Source organism: Sciurus carolinensis, chromosome X, assembly GCF_902686445.1.
Source record: "Sciurus carolinensis chromosome X, mSciCar1.2, whole genome shotgun sequence".
NCBI classification, from domain to species: Eukaryota; Metazoa; Chordata; class Mammalia; order Rodentia; family Sciuridae; genus Sciurus; species Sciurus carolinensis.
In genome coordinates, this window is record NC_062232.1 from 84,736,419 (window position 1) to 84,757,380 (window position 20,962).

Sequence of the window (20,962 nt, forward strand, 5' to 3'; positions counted from 1 at the left end):
CCAAAACAAAATTACAAACTGTGCAGCATCTTACATTATTCTCAGCAGCATAATCTTAGGCCTATCTACTAATTAGAACCTGAGGAAGAAGCCAGGTAACTCTAAAATCACCTCAAGGTGAGACTGAGATACACATGGCCATGGAGATAATCGAGCAAGAGGAATGAAGCAAGAATTAAAGACAGGCAGTCAGTGTAGACAGGTCATCAGGTTGGATAGTGAAAATGAAGGTCAGTTTGGGTCCTGGAAGTTAGAGACCCACCTTGGGAGATTGGAATGTTAATGCCGCCAGAGCCCTTTGATTACCAAGACTGCCTGCCTATACTGCCCTTCCCAGAAGGCTGTTAATGAAGCAAACCCTGAGCAGACAGGGAGCTGCTACTTAATGTCCCCTGGGCTGCTTCCTGCCTGGATCAGTCCATTTGGCCCTTCCCCCTGCCCATCCACTTCTGACCTTTTGGCATCTCCTGCATCTCCTTGGTCTTACCATGTACACTGGATGGGGAAAGGAAGGAGGGAAGAGGGCAGAACAAAGAAACCTAAGATGTATAAAAGGGGCAGGACACTCTCACTTCTTGGGATACCAGGACACCAACTATGGCCCCCTTCTCCCTCCCAGGAAAAGTCTCTGTTACTATTTTAAATAAAACCTGCTTTCTATGCTTGCCTCAGTGGGCTTCTCGATTGTTCAAACTTCAACATTTGAGGAAGCAGAACTCATCACTGATAACTGGCAGTATCAAGAACAAGAAAAATGTCAAAGCATGGAGACCCGACCACAAAGATCCTAAGTACACTGTGCTGCTTTATGAGCTACTATCTCAGATAAGACTTTTGTGTCCCCACATAAAGAGAAAGTCACATAATAGAATCGCTAACTACAGAATAAATGCACCAATTACCTTAAAATCCCCGACCACATCTATTTTATAAAATCAAGTATTTATTTTGTTAAAGACACATTAAGGTGGATTTCAAAATTTCATCTTAGATGTAATGTTTCTAAAAGGAATTTCCATTAATACAAAGATGGAGGTATGAACATAACCCCCATATATTGTGAGAGCTTTGACATCACCATCAAAAAGACACCAGCTGGGGATATAGCTCAGTTGGTAGAGTGCCCGCCTTGCATGCATAAGGCCCTGGGTTCAATCCCCAGCACCGCAAAAAAAAAAAAAAAAAAAAAGATACCAGCCTAATTACCCACCCATGGACAAGGGTTCCACAAAAATTCACTGAACAACAGAAACGGGCAGATTATTGAAAAGCAAGTGCCTGCTCCCTGAACAGCCTTCATTGTCAGGCTCACACAGGAACAGTGGAGGGGAAAAAAGAAGCACTGCAGCTTTTGATTGTTTCTGGTCATGCAGAAATTTATGATGCTGTATTAAGTAGGATCTAATGTGGTGACTGAAGGGTTATGGAAAATAATATTCCTAAAAGACAGCTCTCCAAGAAAAATGGAGGGACACTGTGACTCAGGAGAAGGGAGGGGAAATTGGCCAAACATTAAACCTCTTCCAGCACACTCTTTCCTAATAACAATGGGCCCTAAACCATGACCTTCCCCCATGACTAATTAGTCCTAAACAGAAGCATAGCAAATACCAATGGGCAAGATTTGAGTACTCATACCTGGGATCTGGACTCTTATCTCCCCAGACAATACTGAGTTTCAATCTTTTTATAACTACCCTAAAGTTTTAATTTAAAACTTTAAATTAAAGTTTTAACCTGTTCAACTAGCCCCTGACTGTCAAAACTGCACATACACATCTTCAAATGATTACATCATTGTACCCTCTGTAACTGAGGGTCATTTTCCCATCCAGAAAATGGGCCCCATGGTGCCGTAGTACTCGAAGGAATAAAGGCTGCTCTGAATCCATTGAGGTCTGCCTCCCATCCTATTGCGCTTATAGTGATTCCATGCCTTTTTGTCATATGTGAACATTATTGTGCTTCTGTGTTTTCTTAGCCTAGCTACACTGTATGTTGCTTTATTATGTTATAGGATTTCTTGACTGAGCTAAAGCTCAGATAAGGATATTCCAGGAAAATAGAATTAGGCAAGATCCCTATTCCCATCTTAGTACTATATTCCCATTAGTACTTGTATTTATAATTTACTTACATTTTGAAGAGCATTTTGGGAAAAAGAATTAAACCCTGTCAACTTGAAATGTTTGTGCTGATATGTAAATTCTTTTTTTCAGTCATATTTTATAACCTGTAGGATAAAATTGTTTTGTGAATAAAAATATGTTTTTATTTTTGTTTTTTTTTTGCGGTGCTGGGGATTGAACCCAGGGCCTTAGTGCTTGCAAGGCAAGCACTCTACCAACTGAGCTATATCCCCAGCCCTTGTTATTTTAAATATAAGAAAACACAGCTAAGACCATACTGGGTTGTGAAAGCCTGAATGTATTCCTCATATATCAGAAACAAGAAAAGGATGTCCATCTTTCACCATGTCAATTCAACATTTTACTATCAATTTTATTTAGATCAATGAGGCAATATAAAGCAAATTAGAAAGTCATCTTAATTTAAAAAGAAAAGGGAATTAACTTTATGTGCAAATGGCACAATCTTATATATAGTGAATCCTAAAGAACACACACATGTGTATACACACACACACAAACTTTTAGAGATGACAAATGAGTCCAGCAAAGTTTCAGGATACAATATCAACATTAAAAAATTCAGATGCATGCTGGGCATGTTGACACATGCCCATAATTTCAGCTACTCAGGAGGCTAAAGCAGAAGGACCCCAAGTTCATTTCAGCTACTCAGGAGGCTTTCTTCAACATGAGAGCATCATCTCAAGAGACCTCTCTTATAAAGGTTTCTATTTCAGGCTCTGGTCTCTGTTTCAGGCTCTGCTTGGAGGGAGCCTGATCAAAAACTTGAAGTGTCGCTATAGCAATATTCCAGTTAAATATCACATGATTTGTTTTACACTTTAACAGATATCAAATCAAGAGACAACAGTCATCTCTTGGCAAAAACTGAATTGGAATTGAATTCGTATTCAAACTTTCCTAGAATTAACTCCCATTTGGTAGGGAACAAAGAGTAAAGGGGTCTGTTAATAATGACACCACCAAGGTCCAGACTGTGGGAAAACATAGAACAAACAACTTCATTTCAACAACAATTAAATCGAAGGAGAACTTAACAAGTGACAAACTGTACATTAAAAGAAATTTAGGAGATATAACAACAAATCAAAATGTGTGGTTCTTATTTGAAACCTGATTGAAACAAACAAAATGTTTAAAAATATGATAATATGATACAATTGGGAATTTAAACATGGATTAGACTTAAAATGGTTTTAAGGAATTGCGAATTGTTAGGTGTGATAACTACTGTGCTTTTATGTGCCTGTGTGTGTGAGAGTCCTTATCTTGCAGATATACACTTTGAAATATTTATGCCTAAAGTGATGTTATATCTAGATTTTTCTTCAAAAATTAACTAAGTGTAGGAAGTGGGTAAAGAAAAAGATCAAATAAAATTGGGCATGAGTTAACTGTGGAAGCTAGAGCCAGGTGAAGAGTACATGGGTTTCCATTACTCTATTTTTGGATACATTAGAAGTTTTCTATAGGAGAAAATTAAAATAATATAAACTATAAAGAGAATTCAATTCTCAACCAAAAAAGGAACAAAACTGAAACCTATTAAGAGAATTAGATGGGACTGGGGGATGTACCTCAGTGGTAGATGTTAGGTCGGAATTTGAGCTGCAATATGAAGGGGAACAAAATGACAGGAACCCCGCAGGGGCGCCAAACAGCGACCAAACAGGGGCAGAAAAACTCCACTGACTCCACCTATCACTCATCAGGACCCCCGCCTATTCCGGCCTATAAAGACCCTAGGCAGCAGGGTCACCTGCGATTTTCTCCAGCTCCCCACCCTGATCAGTACGGGGGTCGGGGAAGTTGGAAATTTCGCCTCAGAGTCAAATTCCAATAAAGCTTTCTGTTCGTTTTTGTTTGGTCACCAGCCCTGCCCTGGAGCTGTCTCCTTAGGCATTCTTGTATGGAGAAAACAGTGGGAACTGGCAGCAGGGAGGACCCCAACTTGAAAATTGGGCAAGTGGTACAGATCAGTGTGCATTATAATTTTTGATATCTGGCTCATCACAGATATTATTGCATTACTTCTTTTTCAAATATTATTGCATCAAAATGTTATTTTTTGAACTACTGAGGTTTTTTGCACGCCGTTAATTTCTGCAAACCAGAACTGGTGCCAGAAGATTGGGGAGCGAGGGGAATCCTGGGAACAGGGAGGGCCAGGCAACTCCCCAGTTCTAGAAGCAGGGATGGACAACAGCCCCCTGAAAAGATACCGCCCTTTCCTGCTTTCCTGACAGGCAGAGAAAAGCCTAGGAATACACAGAAGCCACAGCAACAGCGCCCAGGCTGCTGACGTCCAAAGGCCCCCGAGCAAAGCACTGGCCTTGCCGCCAAGCCCCGCCCACTCTGGGCGGCGGGCTGGGGCGTGGGTCGCGGGCGGAGCCGTTGGCGGTGACCGAGCCTCACGTGACCCGCCGCGCGCCCGGCTCCAGCGCCAGATCCAGCCTTCGCTCGCTCGCTCGCTCGCTCGCTCCCTCCCTCCCTCCAGGCGGTGGCGGCGCAGGTGGCCCTTGTGGCGAGCGGGCCGGGGGCGGCCCACACAAGTAGGAGGCGCTGGGGGAGCAGGTAAGGAGCCGGAGGGGGCCCCTGGGGCTGGAGCGAGGGAGCGCACCTTGTGCTGCGGGTCCAGCTGCCTCTGGGCAGAGACGCGGCCAACGGGAGCCGCAGTCCCCGGCCCGGCTGAGGCCCCAGGCGGTGGGCCCCGCAGGGGGCACGGCCCCGACCCTCGGGCAACACCTGTCTGCGCCAGAACCCCGCTTTTCCCACCCCTGCCCCGCCCCCGTCGTCTGGTGCAGAAAATGGTGGTCCGCTCGGGGGCGGGGCGGCGCGGCGAGGGGACTGGGGACGCGGCGGGGAGGGGGCCGGGGCGGCGCCGAGCACTCGGCCCTAGCTGCCCCCTGCGCCCCCGCCTCGGCTGTCTGCAGGTCTGCGGACCAAGAGTCGCGGCGGCGCACCTGGTGGCGAGAATCGGGCGCAGCAGGAGGAGACGGCAAGGATAGGCCCAGGTCGGTGAGGGGGCAGGGCAGGGGAGCGGGGGCGGGGGCGGGAAGGAAGGAAGGAGTGCAGAGCCCGGCTGCGACCTCCAAGCCCCCTCTGCATCCCTGTCTTCCCCACTCCGCCTCCCCTCATCTCTGTCCTCCATTTTGGTGCCTGCGGAGGCCAGGAGATGCATCTGCAGGGAAAATGGTGGGCTTTGGGGGAGGGAGGGGCCGGGGCCGGCCCCCTAGAGGGCGCCCGGGGCCTCTCAGGTGGGAAAACGAACTTGACAAAAGGCCTTTCAAATCCAGGCCTCTGCATTTTCCAAAGTGCGTAGTAGGGCCTCTGTCCTCGGTGCTGATCAGTCCACCACGAATTCACTCCCTTCTCTGTCTCTTGTCTCCTAGGAGTAATGGAGTCCAAAGAGAAACAACTGTTAAAAAATCTCACTGTGGAAAACAACCATAAGGAAAATGAAGGAGGGGAGCAGGCTGTGGTGCAAAATGAAGAGGAATCTTGCCATTTGGTAGGGGGTGAAGGCCAGAAGCCTGGAGGAAATGTAAGGCGTGGGCGAGTTAGGCGGCTTGTCCCTAATTTTCGATGGGCCATTCCGAATAGGAATATTGATCACAATGAAGTGGGAGACGATGTAGAAAGGTTTGTAGGACAGATGATGGAAATCAAGAGAAAGACTAAGGAACAACAAATGAGACATATGCGCTTCCAAACCCCTGAACCTGACAATCATTATGACTTTTGCCTCATACCTTGAATCCTAAGGTTTTATAAACCCTGAGTTTCATAATGTGGCCACAGCTTTAAAATCTTGTATCTTTGTGATTTCCTTTTTCTGTAAAACTTTTGGTGTTTACACTTTTAAGTGTCCAATCGAGTATTGTTTTGTCTCTAAATTTTTTGTCAGCATGGCAATTTCACCAGTTTTAGAAAAATATTCTTTTCATAATATGAAATTAATAAAGCAGCTTAAAAAGCAGTCTATATTTTATCAAGTTCCTCTTTTACCCCAGTCATTGTTTTTGTTAATGATACCTTTCCTCTCTCAGCTACTTGAACTCAAAATTTCACTTGTCTTTGTCAGTTATTTTCCTTGTCTTCAACTAATCAGTAAGGAAAATCATACCTATAATTCAGCATCTGATATCATTTTAAGAATTATACCCTAGTGTTTTTCAAAGAGTGTGAGTCTACCATCTTTATAGAAACACTTTAGTGAATAAAAGGTTTGTGATTGTAAAACCTCTGGTCCCTGCCCACCAACAGAGTGGAGTTATAAAATTTCTATTTTAACAAGTTTCCTAGGTAATCCTGTTGTACTCTGAAGTTTACTTGCCAATTTTTAAGTGTACATGTATCTACATATATACGTATGTGTATATCATGTGTCTGTTGAGCATCAACAATAAAAAGAGGATGAGTATCTGAGTTTGGCAAAACATGAAAAGTCAAGACCTTAAAATAGACTGATTATAGGATTGTTAGGGGCAATAGCAAACTAGAAGGTGTTTGCTGTTCAAGACAAAGTATGGTTGAAGGTCACATTCGGCTTGAGAGACCCAAAGGTCATCATTACTCTCAGCACTTTAATTTCTAGGATCTCTTCTTATCCTGAGTCACATCCTGTAGAGTCTACTGTTACCTCTTCTTTATAGGTGAGGTTACTGGAGTTCAGAGAGAGTACTGGGACTCCCCCGCCCCTGCTTTATATCTTGGGGATGTATCTGGGCTGAGACATTTTCTATATAGGACTGTTTCATCTTGAAATACAGAACATTTGATAAAAGTCTGAGAAACATCAAAGAATCAGCAAAAATGAGACTACTTTTCTTTACATTTTTTATATCTCCAGTACAGATATTAATTGTTAGAATTTGGGGCCAAAAAAATCTTAAAGACCCTCTAGTATAGTGTTTGAGGTAAGGATTGCCTCCTATTGTGGCTCTTGAAATCAGTTTTGTGGGGCATAAGCAAAGAGATTAGGGGCTGGGACTGTAACTGAATGGTAGAGCCCATACTTAACAAGCAGAAGACCCTGGGTTCAATCCCCAGTACACACAAAATCAGTCCATCTCCCACTGGTAGTGTTAAGAATTGTGTTAACAAGCTTTTTTAGTTTTACATGTAGAAAGCGTTACCTTTAAAGTGTATTTTTAACTAGACCACAGAAAAAACAGCCCAAACTTGATTTTACAAAAGAGGAAATTGGGTAGGAAAGTGATTTGCCTTAAGTTACACAGCCAGTCAGAAGAAGAGCTGTGACAACACCACTGATCTCCCAATGCCCAGTTTAAGATGCCTGTTTTCTCACCCCACAGCCTCCATAAAGTATTTGGAAATTATGGCAGTATGTACCAATTGTCAGCCAGCATGAAGAAATGAACATATACAATTATTACAAAATCAGTGTCTTAACGCTCACTATTTATTTATTCATCAGAATCCCTACATTTTCACATTTAAGGAGAATTCCTTGCCTTTCATATTATTTTGAAACTGAAGTGGTCTCTTACCTGTGTAGAGGAAGGGGATGATGGTCTCATCAGAAAATGCGGTGTTATTCTCTGGCACTTAACACAGTGCTGATTGATGTTAAAGGAAAACATGCACCCTTGCCAGGGCTTCTTAGGGAGGATAAATAATAAGGGCAGACATTCTGGGAGAAATAAGAGTAAATGGGCTCAGAATATTTTTTAATACTGAAATAAGCCCCATTCCCTTAATGTTTCTGGGAGAGTGGAATGAAAAGGATAGAACATTCCAGAAGTGGTGAAAGGGAATAGAGTCACAATATAATTGATTTAAAGCCAAATTAATATTCATCTTCTGGTAGTTTTTATGATAATGTCAGATGAGTACAGAACTTTCTAGAAGTAATGTCCAGGGACCATTATCAGAACATGTTTGAAAAAAGCTCACTTTTCTGGGATTTTCTGCAAGGGCACAGGAGTGAGGAAAGAATTTTCTGGAAGAAGTAAAAGAAGGCTAGATCAGAAGGTGATTTAAAGAAAACTGAGCTAAGTGTTTCCATTAATTTATAAATTCTATAGAAGAGACAACTTTGCCTGATCTTGGTAAGTAATACATTTTGTCTTTCTAAGGTGATAACAAAGAAATCAATGAGAGTCTCTAGATGCCAACAAAAAGAAAATATTTTATGAAAATCAAAAAAGTGAATAAACCAAGAACAACAAAAGGGATTACCACATTCATACCTATCAGTCCTTTACATAGTCATGTTTGTAGATTTTTAGTTTCTTGAAGAAAAATGTGCATTTTTTAAAATTTTGAAGCAAGGATTGGGATACATACCTGGTAATTATAGAGAAGAAAGAGTGAGGAGACCTCTAAAAAGTAGAGAGTCAATATTACAAAGCAGCATATACTGCTGCCTTCAGATTACAGCAAATGGACATCACTGAGGGAGTCTAAAAAGACCAGTGATATGAAGTGTGTGTGTTTCTCACCTAAAACTAATACGTTGAAATCCTCACCCTCAAGGTGATGACATTATGAAATATGTTTTTAGCACTTTTATATGAATTGAATCAGAGTATAAAATACTTTGCTCGTCTGGCTTCATTCATCACACAATGATTTTGCATGTAATAACAACATTCTTTTCTCTTGCAAAATGGTGTTTCATGATATAGTGAATATCCATTCACCTGTTAAACATTTAGGTACTTACCAACTTTTGGCTATCAAAAATATAACTAAAACAAACATGCACATAATTGTTTTGTGTGAATGTATGTTTTCATTTTTCTTGGCTAAACGCTTAGGAATGAAATGGCTACATTATATGGAAGCTATATATGTAATTTTTAAGAAAATTCCAAACTTTTTCCCAGGCAACTTTACTATTTTACAGTCCATTAAGTAGAGGAAGAAAGTTTCATTTACTCCACATCCTCACCAACACTTAATGTAGTCAGGTTATTTTTGTCATTTTAAATTTTATTCCAAAGACTGTATAGTGGCATCTTCTAGTTTTAATTTCCATTTCTCTAATGACTAATGATGTTTGGCATCTTTTCATGTGCTCATTAGCCATTCATATATCTCTTTTTTTTTAAATAACCTATTCAAATAGTTTGCTCATTGTTTCATTGTTTCTGAAGATTGAACTTGGGATCTTGTACCTGCTTAGTCAAGTGCTCTAGCACCAAGCTATACTCACATTTTTGCTCACTTTTAAGTGGATAATTTATCCTATTATTACTGAGTTACAAGAGTTCTTTATGAATTTTATATTATTAAAGTTTTTGTCTGATATATATGTTAATATTTCTCAGTCCCAGCTTGTATTTTCATTTACCTAAGTTTCTTTTTTTTATAATTTCTTAGTTGTAGATGAACACAATACCTTTATTTTATTGATTTGTTTATTTTGTGTGGTGCTGAAGATCAGACCCAGTGCCTCACATGTGCTAGGCAAGTACTCTACCGTTGAGTCACAACCCCAACCTTACCTAATAGTTTCTTTTAAAGAACAAAAAGTTCTACATTTTTATGAAGTCCATTTTGTCTACTTTTTCTTTTATAATTGTGTTCTATTAAAGAAATGTGCTGCCTAATCCAAAATTATGAAGATTTTTCTCCTGTTCTCTTCTAGTAGTTACATACTTTAAGGCATTTTGGTCTATGAATTATTTCAAATTCATTTTTGTGTATGGTGGGAGGTAAACTCTGATGTTCCATACAATCAAGTGCCACCATCTTCAACATGAGAACATTCAAATTGCATTTGGTGTTTATATCCAACATAAAGATATAGGAAGAGAGAAGGTCTATGAGAGATTATGCTGGAATTTTCATATGCATGAGGCTTGTAATTGGTAAATGTAACTTCTACTCAGAGTCCAGTGGTCAGATATCAATCACCTAACTGTAATGCAGTCTGGAAAATGCAGAAAATAAGTGTGAAACTCTGTGAAAGATCAAATGGAATTTGATTAACACACATACTGTCTGCCATAGTATCGCAGCATCAGTTAACCACTGACAGAAATTCTTCCAACTTAGACTATTCTGTCTACTATGACATTCCTTAAAAGTTTTTATTTTATCCTACCTGAAATGCTGGCATCACTACTGAAATTAAGGGTCATGTGAAGTTTAAGAGTTATTCTCAGCCTAATGAGAAAAGCGATTAAAATATTTTTAAAATAAAGCTTCCCTGTTTGCTCAATTTCTTATTGAAAGTAGCATCTTCTGGCCCTAGTGTCAGACATAGACAGGAGCTAGATGAGTACATAGTGCACAACAAATGCACTCCAACGTTCTCTTTTCCATGGCTCTTTATATTCTGCCTCTATATCACATTAAGTAATCTCAGAAACTTTGCTTAGTGTGATCCATAAGGATACCATATTCAGTCAACCAGCTAAGTAAAACAATTCAGTTGCATGATATAATGCATTGACTTAGAATCTCTCATATGCACAAATATTCATAAATTATCTTTTTATTAATTTAACAAATTATTATTAACCATCTCCCATGTGTCTGATGTTGTCCTAGGTATTCGGAATAACAGCACTGAACAAAATAAAACAAATCTCAGTCTTCAAGGAACTTGAATTCTTATTGAAGAGACAAGCAAAGCTCAAGAGAAAATAGCTAAAGAATTTGAAGGAGTAAACAAGGTAGATATGTAAGGGTAGTTTTCCAGGCAGAGGGGATAACAAATGCAATGGCTCAAAGTTGAAATAATACCTGACAAATGTAGCAAAAATCATGATCCTTCCCACTTAATTTAATAACTTCAGAAACTAGTCTCTTGAGATATTTGCCAGTGTAGCAAATATATTGAAATAGCAGGATTTGTATGATGCAATATATAAGAATTGTTTTTTATTCCTGCTACCTGGCCACACTTGATTTTGTAACTATTTCTCCTTTCACTTGGGTGAAATCTAGTATATGTCCCATAAATTTTCTGCTTGTAAAAATTTTTTGCTTATAAAGTGAAAATCCTCTCAATCCTAGTCATGAAACAGTTTTCACTCAAAGAGAGCAGAGAGAAAATGGGAAGAAATTAAAGTCTTATATAACTGATACTGTTATGTTCATCTAATGTTGACATTTTTGTCAGGCTGGGGTGGTATTTAAAGTAGACCTTTTATGTGATATCTTTAAAGATTCTTAGGAAGTTCTTATTGTTGAGGAGCTCTCACATGCTCTTCTCTTGAAATGTATAAATACATATTCTTGGACAAGTTACTTTTGACTTTTTTAACCTTTAAGTTTCCAGCAGCATAACTCCAGATTACTATTTCCTTGCTCCTCCAGAAGACCATTGTGATCTGTATTCATGACATCCCCAAATAGTTGTATCTCCTCTATGACCCTTGTCATATATATGGAGTGATTCACATATCCTTTGCCCAATATGACTCCCAAATTCAAACTTTCTTCATTCTGATATCACAATGAATTAGTTGACCAGCCAGTCATACACCTTTTAGATTTCTCAGGGATGACTCAGATACCTACTGTAATACCAATTTCCAGGACCTCCAAATGGTCCTATTAAAGCTTATTACCCTAGGTTTGAGGTGATGAGAAGAGCTCCTGTTCCTCCATCTTTACATGGGGCATTAATGGAATACTATCATCTCTCACTAGAGATTCTCTTCTTACCTTGGAAGACTGAGGTAGGAGGATTGCGAGTTTAAAACCAGCCTCAGCAATGGCAAGGTGCTAAATAACTCAGTGAGACCCTGTCTCTAAATAAAATACAAAATAGGGTTGGGGATGTGTCTCCGCAGTCAAGTACCCCTGAGTTCAATCCCCAGTACCCCTAAAAAAAAGAAAGAAAAGAAATCTTGGCCTCTCAGATGTCTTGTGTAGGCTGTAAGTGAATGCTAATCAAAAAGTAACAAAATCAATAATTCATTCCTTGGTAAGTCTTACTTTCATCATTTTTTTCCCCACTTTTGAATTTGGTAGCAATATAATTGACACCACCTGTCTTGGGGTCTAACCAAAAATGGGACTGAAATAGACAAGGTTCTATTTCCCATTTTAATAATATGAATATTAAAATTCTTATATTCCTTGTGTTTGTTTGCTGTGGTGTTAGTCAACTTTTCATTGCTGTGACCAAAATACCTGATAACAGCCAACTTAGAGGAGGAAAAATTTACACTATGCTCAATGTTTCAGAGGTTCAGTCCATGTTTGGTCATTTCCATTGCTCTGGGCCTAACATAAGGAAGAACATCATGGTTGAAGGGCATGGCAGAGGAATACTGCTCAGTCCATGACATCAAGGAAGGGGAAAAAGAGAGGTGACAGGGATGAACATAGTCCATGGCCACACCCCAGTGACATAGTTCCTCCAGCTGTGCCCACTCACCTATAACTACTACCCAGTAGCCTATTCAAAATATGAACCCAGCAAATAGATTAATCCACTGATAAGATTACAGCCCTACTAATCCAATCTTCAATTCTGAACGTTGCTGTATTGCCTAACACATGAGCTTTTCAGGGGACACCTCCAAGATTCAAATCATAACTGCTATAAGTTTGATTTTCTGATTTCAGTCTTCCCACCCTCCTTACTGTGCATGCTCATGCTTTGATTTATTCTAGTTATAAATTTGGAAAAATGATTGTGTCCACAGGGCAATCGGGAAGGACTGAGAACAATTAGTCTGACTTGCAAGGTGCTTTCAGGCAGGTTATTGAAGATGTTCAAACAAAGCAGAAACACCTTTATTTATATAGGGGAAGAAGAACTGATATAGCTGATAAGGAAGACCCCAGTAAATGTAAAAAGTAGGGTTGCTGTGAGTCAGAGCTCCATTGTCCTGCTTCCTTATCATGGCTTCCTCTCCCTCTTGGATCCTTCATACTGATTATTCTTAAAGCCCTGAATGTCCAGTCCTGATCATATAACATAGGAGACCATGCCAGCTAGAAGTGATCTCCCCTATTCTGGACATTGATGCCAGAACAGATTCTCAACCCCTTTTGTGGACTGTAGTAAAGGCTGAACTTCCCCTTTCCCCTTACCTGTGTGTGTGTGTGTGTGTGTGTGTGTGAGAGAGAGAGAGAGAGAGATATGGGGGTTAGGGAGTGAATGGGGTGGCTATCTTATCAGAAAGTTGGGTGCTAGGGTAACAGGCAGATGGCCATTCTCATTCTGCCTCAGTGGCTTCTACAGGGTTTAGCTGGTGTGTCTGCAGAAATTTTAGTCTTTGGCTCACAGACGTACCTTTTCTCTTCCAACACGATATTAGGAGCAGATGTTTTATTATCTCCTCTGCTTACATGTAGTCAGAAGGAACCTTAATACCATTTTAAAGGAGCTGTTTGACAGGACATCCTCAACTGGTAAAAAGTTGGTGATCTATTTGTGATCAAAAGCTATTTTTTGGAGCAGTTTCATAACATAAGCTATATTTACCTTTGAATTTTACTTAAACCCAACATATTTTATACTTTTTAGATTGGTAATATAGTCACATAGTTCAGTCATAAAACAGAATTAAGTATCTCTTGTTCATCTTGTCTTCATCCTTCCCTTCCTTTCCCTTCCTTACCCTTTCCTTGCCTTCCTCCACAATTCAGTCCTAAAAACAGCAGACTGGGAAGGGCAAGGCACATATCTTTACCAAAAGGGGAGAGAGAACTCTGTCTACCTCACTGGGTGAGAAAGGCATTCATGCTGGGAAGGTGGCTTATTGTAAGGAGTCAGAACCTAAAGATTGTAAGAGGGCTTTCCAGGTAGGGAACAGCCAAGTGGAGGAAACTAGAATTCCATCTGATTGAAGAAGGTATTCACATAGAAGCAGTACATGGCAAACTGGAACAGGATTACAGAGTGTGTGTGTGTGTGTACAGGTTGAGAATACTTATCCATGAAGCTTGGGACCAGAAATGTTTTGAATTTTAGAATGAAAATCTCCCATCAGTGGCATATGATATTTCTTTTTACTGACAGAATCGTCTCAGTTTTCTTAACCATTCCTAATTCGATAAGGAAGGATTTCTTTGTTTTTTTGTTTTCACTTATATTTCCTCCATTGCTAGTTTCCTTTTGTTTATTACTCCTTGATGTTGCCCTTACTATGAAGTTCCTATTCATAATCCTTATCCATTTTGCTATTTAATTGTGTTACTCAAAATATTAGGAATAGTAACCCAAATCTGTAATGTATGTTATATTGTAGTTTATATATATTTTAACATGCATTAAGAATTGTTTCACTTAAGGAATTTGTAATATTCCATAAGGAATTTTCTGATTGCAAAAATAACATGTTTTAGCCAAAAGAGAGAGAGGAAGAGAGAGAGGAAGAAAAGGAAAAGAAATTATAATTAAATAGTGAAAAATGTTCCAAACACTACAGTGTGGTAACATCTTTTCCTTTTCTTTTTTCCAATTTATAAGTATTTTATTGATGTCTTCCCTAAACACAGTTCATTTACACAATGAGGTCTATATTCCATTAATTCATGTTGTAGCACTGAGGTTGCAGCAAGACATAGTTATTAAGAACTGCAACTTTAGATTTAGATAAATTGGGTTCGATTCTTACTTTGTACAATTAGTTTCTTTGTTTCTCATTTCCCTTATCTCTAAAAAGTAATTCAAATATATTTCAATGCAGTCATCATGAAAAGGAAGAGATTTTGAGTCAAAATGACATTTGTGCTTTGTTGTTGGTAGTTGTTTTGTTTTGTTATTTTATTTGTTTGTTTTTAATAATGCATCAGGTTCCAAGCAACGTGGAGTGGTACCTATCTGGGTAGGTCCAATATTAAAGTGGAAAGGAGTACATTATCTACACTTATGTAGGAACATAGAGGGGTTTGGCCCATCAGAGATTTCAAATAAATAAATAAGATTTGTGTCAACTTGAAGACACCCATACAACTACAGCAGTGCCAAGCAATACATGCCATTCCTCAGGTAAGGCCAAGGAAGAGGTCATAGTAGCAGGAATCCAATCTAAGAGTGGGCACTCATCTGTGCTGTCTAAATCTATTTTGAAGCACATACCTTAGATGCTGCCTCCACCAGTAACAGAAGGAGAGGTAAAGGGAACTGAGGCTTTGCATGTGTTTGGGGTGGAGAAGAGGTAATCAAGCATCTGATATTTATTCTATACTCATTACTTCATCTGATCTACTCAGTCCTGTGTGATACTTTCCCCATATTGCACATAAAATAGTATGAAATTAATGTACATATACTAATGTCTTGTTTATACTCCTAGACCAGATTTTCAAATAATCACTTGAAATGTATCATCTTTTTGAGATTTTGCAAGTATTTATCATTAGGTGTTTACTGCTTTATAAGCCAATCAACACATTACTCTCATTTTCTTTTTTTAAAATTTTTTAGAATTTTTATGACACAGACATGTTCTTTTGGAAAAATGAGAAAATACAGATTTGTAAAAAATTCAAAAGAAAACACAACTTTCCTATAAATCTGCCTCTTAGAGGAAAACAAGCATTATTAGTTTTTGGTTTACATCTGCTATGCATATATATGATATATACATATACATATTTTAGATTGAGATACATATATATGTGCTTTGTGTGTGTGTGTGTGTGTGTGTGAGAGAGATTGGGTCTATATATGAATTTTTTTCTATGTAATTGGAAAAATCCCTAATTAAAGTATAGATTTGCAAATGCAGTCATGACAAATCCATGAGCAATGAAATACCAGTGGCAACAGGAACATCTAAATTGCTTTTTTTTTCTTTCTTTTTTGTTTTTATTACCAAGGATTAAACCTAGGGGCACTTAACCACTGAGCCACATCCCCAGCCCTTTTTATATTTTATTTTGAGGCAGGGTCTTGCTAAGTTACTTAGGGCCTCACTAAATTGCTGATGCTAGCTTTGAACTCATGATCCTCCTGCCTCACCCTCCCAAGTTGTTGGGATTACAGGCATGCACCACCACACCTGGCAACAACAGAAACATCTAAAACCAGTACTAGCAAATGGTTAAAATAAGAAGATGAGTAAATGTATGAGTAGAAAATGCAACCAACAATGGAAATGACCCTCTAATAATATCAGAAAAAATAATTTAAGACAAGTCATGTGTGCATGTCTGTAATCCCAGAAATTTGGGAGACTGAAGCAGGAGAATTGTAAGTTCAAGGACAGTCTCAGCAACGTAGCAAGATTCTATCTCAAAATAAAAATAAAAAGGGCTTGGGATGTAACTCTGTGGTAGACTGCCCCTGGGTTCAATCCCCAGTATCAAAAAATAAAAATAAAAAAGAAATAAAGGATGCAAGACAAAAAGCACTAAATGGGATAAGACCACTTCCTATTTTCCTGGATAGATGGTACTTTTCCTTGATTATTATTTTCTATGGCTTCCTGCCCTTTTCACTTCTTCCAAAGGTACCTGTCCTACATTCTGAACCTTTTCTTCATTTTCCTTTGTGTGTTTTTCACATTGAGATTTGTTTTTTCCTTTTTCTTCTTCGAGAAAACAAGAGAGAAGGAATGTTGAGTATGTGCTATTAAGTCCAGCACCCATCTGCTTTCCCAAACCAGGGAAATGGGTACAAATGTCTCCTCTTTCTTCTGTTCCACTCCTGTATTCCTCCAGATTCTTGCCTTTCTCTCATACCCAAAGGGCATGTATAGATTCCTTTGATCTCTCTCAACCATTTCTCCTTTAGGCATTTTTATCAGCCTCTCCCTTGACTGAATGAGGGGCAAGTAGGGGCAGTGTCTCCTACTAGCTTTTTCCTGGCTTGGATCATCTCCACCCCTTTACCCTCTACCCGCAGGGTTACAGTCCAGAGCACTACACAAAACAACCTGCGCATATTCCCAAGCAGTTTTTCTTCCTTTTTGTGTTCTTGGGACATGCCTAATAGACATTCATACCTACAGACAGAGGTACAGAAGTACATAGGGGACATACCCATGAAATAGGCAAGGGTTTTTTCACCAATCTCCTCAAGTCTCAAGGCTTCCCTTTTCTACCCTGCCCCACCTCCATCTCCCACTGACCCACCCTCATCTTCCCCTGTCGCAGCCCTCTCCAGATGCAAAATGCCCACCATATTGTATTAGAGGATTAATCTCCATTTATCCACTTCTCTGAATAAATAGATATCATTTCTTTTGCCTCCTTCCTCTTCATCTCAAAGTCCCTCATCCCTGTGCTTATTGACCATTTCCATATAGGTAGGGTATGAAAGAAGCAGATTATTTACAACCCCCAGTTCTATGTGTTCCCAGATGGCCTTCTTTCTCCAGTCCTTCCCTCCATCCCAAGGATATGTCCAGTAAACAGACCAGGACTAGCCACTCACACTCACACTTGTTTACACCACACCACCTTGGAAGAGGTTCAATTGCTCACATAGAGTTGCTCCTCCTTGCCCTATGGACCAGACACCAGTGCCCCAGTCAGCCCCAGACTGTCTCAATGGGAAAGAGAAGTGTTGCAAAGGGAAAATACCTAGAAAAGGGACCTTATGACTATCTGAGAAAATGGTCACATGAGGGCTTCATCTCAACCCAAACTTCACTGCCCACATCTGTGTCCCCACCTTCAGCTCTTGCTGGCAAGCAGTGCAGCAGGAGCCCCTACCACTCACAGAGAGAACCACCTCCATCCCCATCTCTGCATCTAACTCCTGTCAGCACACTAGTTCTGAGGAGCCATAAGTGGCCTCTCCTCCATATATTTGGAGTCTACCTTTCTTTGGAAGGTCTGTACCATTCCTATCCCCCTAATACACCTACCTCCCCCCTCATTCCCGACAGGCTTTGATTTCTTTTCCTGTCTCTCCACACACAATCTTTCCTCCTGACCCCACCCCCAGCCACCAATGCCCACCAAGTACCTTGCTTTTGTTGTCATACAAGGTGGTAGGGATCTATACTGCAGTTTTTTTTTTTTTTTTTACTAATTCTCATTGCTTCCTTCCATGGTTTCTTTATAAATATAATTTAAATGTGTTCATTTATGAGGAGAAAGGTTTTGTTGTTGTTTGTTACATGGTGCCAAGAATGGACCCAGGGTCTCAAGCATGCTAAGCAAGCACTCTACCACTAAGCTACATCTCCAGCCCTTTTAAAAATTTTATTTTGAGAAAGAGTCTCATTAAATTACCCAGGCAGAGACTGGATTAGGAAACCTCGCGACTAGGGGTCCAGAGACCGGCTGACGGTTCCCAGACACTTGGGGTAGAGAAGGTTGAAACGATGCATCAGATTTATAGCTGCAGCGATGAAAATACAGAAGTTTTCACCACTGTGATTCCTTCCGGGGTGTCCAGTCCAGCCAGGAGAAGAGTCAAAAGCTTTCAACACCTCTTGACCAAGAATGTGGTGATCGAGTCGGACCTCTACACGTCCCGGCCCCTGGAACTGCTGCCGCACCGTAGCGACCGTCTGGACGCAGGCGAAGGCCACAGGTTCAGGCGGCTGCAGAACGCTCGGCCTCCTGGGGCGCATCCCGCCAAAACCCCCTCCAGACCTGTGGAGATTTCTGAACCCAAAGCATCAAATCTGTGTGGGAATCGAGCATATGGAAAATCATTGATTCCTCCCAGTGGCCCGGATCTCAGTGAAATCTCCCGCTGCAGCAGAGGTGGTAGCCACAGGCTCAGAGAATGGAACTGTTCTAGGAAGAGGATTCAGACATCTCAAGAAGATGACGGAAGAGTATCCAGCTCTCCCCCAGGGTGCGGAGGCTTCCCTGCCACTGACAGGCAGTGCTTCCTGCGGTGTCCCTGGCATCCTCCGAAAAATGTGGACCAGGCACAAGAAGTCTGAGTCTGTGGGAGCCTCCAACAGCGCCTTCGAGGCCGACTAAAGGTGACCCCCTCCCAGGTGCCTTGCACTGGCTGAGTTTCACAGGACAAGGGAAGAAAACTTGAGGATTGTGACTAAGCCACACTCACCTGTACTAGTAGCTGGTCCGAACATCATTCTCCCTCACTAACTGATCACCCTGGCTTTGGGCATGGAAAAGGAACGGTCCCTTGAAGGAAAAATAAAACTGTTGGTCTGAAAGTTACTTTGGGAGGTCATAAAGTTTATTTCCCTATCCTTAGGCACAACTATACCAAAAGCAAACGTTGCCAGCCCATTTTAAAGAACTACAAGGGAGAACAAAAGCAATTCCTCTGTTTTCCTTGTGGGCTTTTCCAAAATGTATAATTTCTGACATGAATGTAAAAGCTTGACATTTGAGGGGTTTGTAAACTCCATGGTTCTCACTATTCTCATTTCATATTTATTTCACCTTGATGAGGTACAAATTTTAAGGACAAAGCACTAGGTATTTACTGAATAGTTCTAATATCTACTTGACAGTGTCATCAGAATCAGTTCTGATGGTCATTTGGCATGATTGCATGAATTCTCTGTTCATTTATGTGCAGTTTTTCTATAGAAAAAGATTAAAATTAAATATTAATGTTTTCTTAAGTGGCATAATCTAGTAGAATTAACAATACCTTGATTTGGTACAATGATTTTTGACTTTCAAAAGTGCTTTCCCAGCCATTATCTCTTCTTATCATCACAAAGCCCCCCTTGGAAAAAAAAAAACAATTATTCCCAATCTACAGATGGGGAAATTGAGGCCTCCAGAGGTTATGTGAATAGACAAAAGATGGTGGGATTAGTCATCAAGTCCTCAACTTCCCTCAGCAGATTCCCTGCTGTGCTTACACTAGCAACTGATTTGAGGAACTTTTTAAATGGTGGGCATATGTCTCTGGGGACAACCATGAAGCAAAGAGTCTGATAAAGTTAGAACATGTAAGTGATTTGAATGAATTAGACCATTGCTTATTGGTCTATAGGTCAAAAAAAGTCAAATATCCATTTCATATGGTTTGACCTAATATATAATATTATGCTGTCCTCTGTCAATGGAAATGTCATTATCAATTCCATTTTCAACATCAGTAGCCTTAAAATTATCCCATAATAATAATGGTAATAATAATTATCATTTATTAAATGCCTACTATGTGCCAGGCATGATACTGAGCACTTTACACAAATTATCCTAATCTTTCCAACTGCTGAGTTAGGTGGCTTTATCCATTTATATATAGACACCAGTTCAAAAAGACTGAATGATTAGTCTGAAGGCACCTAAGATACATAGGTGTCCCACTTCAATGCCTCTTTCACATTAAAGAGTCTAGTACATAGAGAAGGACTAGGGTTAGTAATGAATTTTTGTCTCAAGCATTAAAACTAATGGATCGGTAGAGGCTTACTGGAGTGCTATATGGAGGAGGGATCTGAGCTAAAAGAGTGCAGTGATTGATGAGTAATGCCTTGCCTGCGAAGGGGATTAGTGACAGGCCTTGAATAGACCTCATCTGTGACCTAAACTCTGCCTCCTGAAGGCTTGTTTTCTAATTAAGAGGTTTAAATTAGTTCGACCTATTTAATGAAATCAGAAATTCTGTGGTAAAGTTTAGCCTGTGACTGTGTTAGAAATTGCCATGTCTTGGTACAAAGTAGAGTTTGACCATTCAGCATCTCAGACTCAACTGACATTTCTGACAGCTTCACTGTGGTAAGTCTTGCTTTGTGCTCTTTGAATTTCCTGTTTCTGTATCTCTGGGTAAATTACAAGAAGGTGTGGTGGTGGGTAAGAGGCCTGGGCTTCTGAGCTTTCACCTTGCTGATCTCTGCCTTCAGACACTGCGCTAGACTCTGAGCACCTGACCCCAGCATCCAAATATGATTTGGAAACTTGTGTTCAAGGGCTTTTTCACTGAGGGGCTAATCCCAATGAACTGTCCAGTGTCTTACACAGTGTAG

At 40.2% G+C, this 20,962-nt stretch overlaps 1 protein-coding gene and 1 pseudogene across 1 annotated transcript; both read left to right on the plus strand.

The window, feature by feature from the left end:
- Positions 1 to 4,499: 4,499 nt before the first annotated feature.
- On the plus strand, positions 4,500 to 6,133 carry Bex4 (brain expressed X-linked 4). The gene is made up of 3 exons (XM_047536109.1): positions 4,500 to 4,727; positions 5,087 to 5,167; positions 5,546 to 6,133. Exon 3 carries the CDS (start codon positions 5,551 to 5,553, stop codon positions 5,908 to 5,910), a length of 360 nt encoding a protein of 119 aa, XP_047392065.1. The 5' UTR covers positions 4,500 to 4,727; positions 5,087 to 5,167; positions 5,546 to 5,550; the 3' UTR covers positions 5,911 to 6,133.
- Positions 6,134 to 18,139: 12,006 nt separating this feature from the next.
- LOC124972026 (vexin-like) lies at positions 18,140 to 19,594 on the plus strand (annotated as a pseudogene).
- The last annotated feature ends 1,368 nt before the right edge of the window (positions 19,595 to 20,962 follow it).

Coding starts and splice junctions, on each gene's coding strand:
- Bex4 (XM_047536109.1), top strand. CDS start 5,551: ATGGAGTCCAAAGAGAAACAACTGTTAAAAAATCTCACTGTGGAAAAC.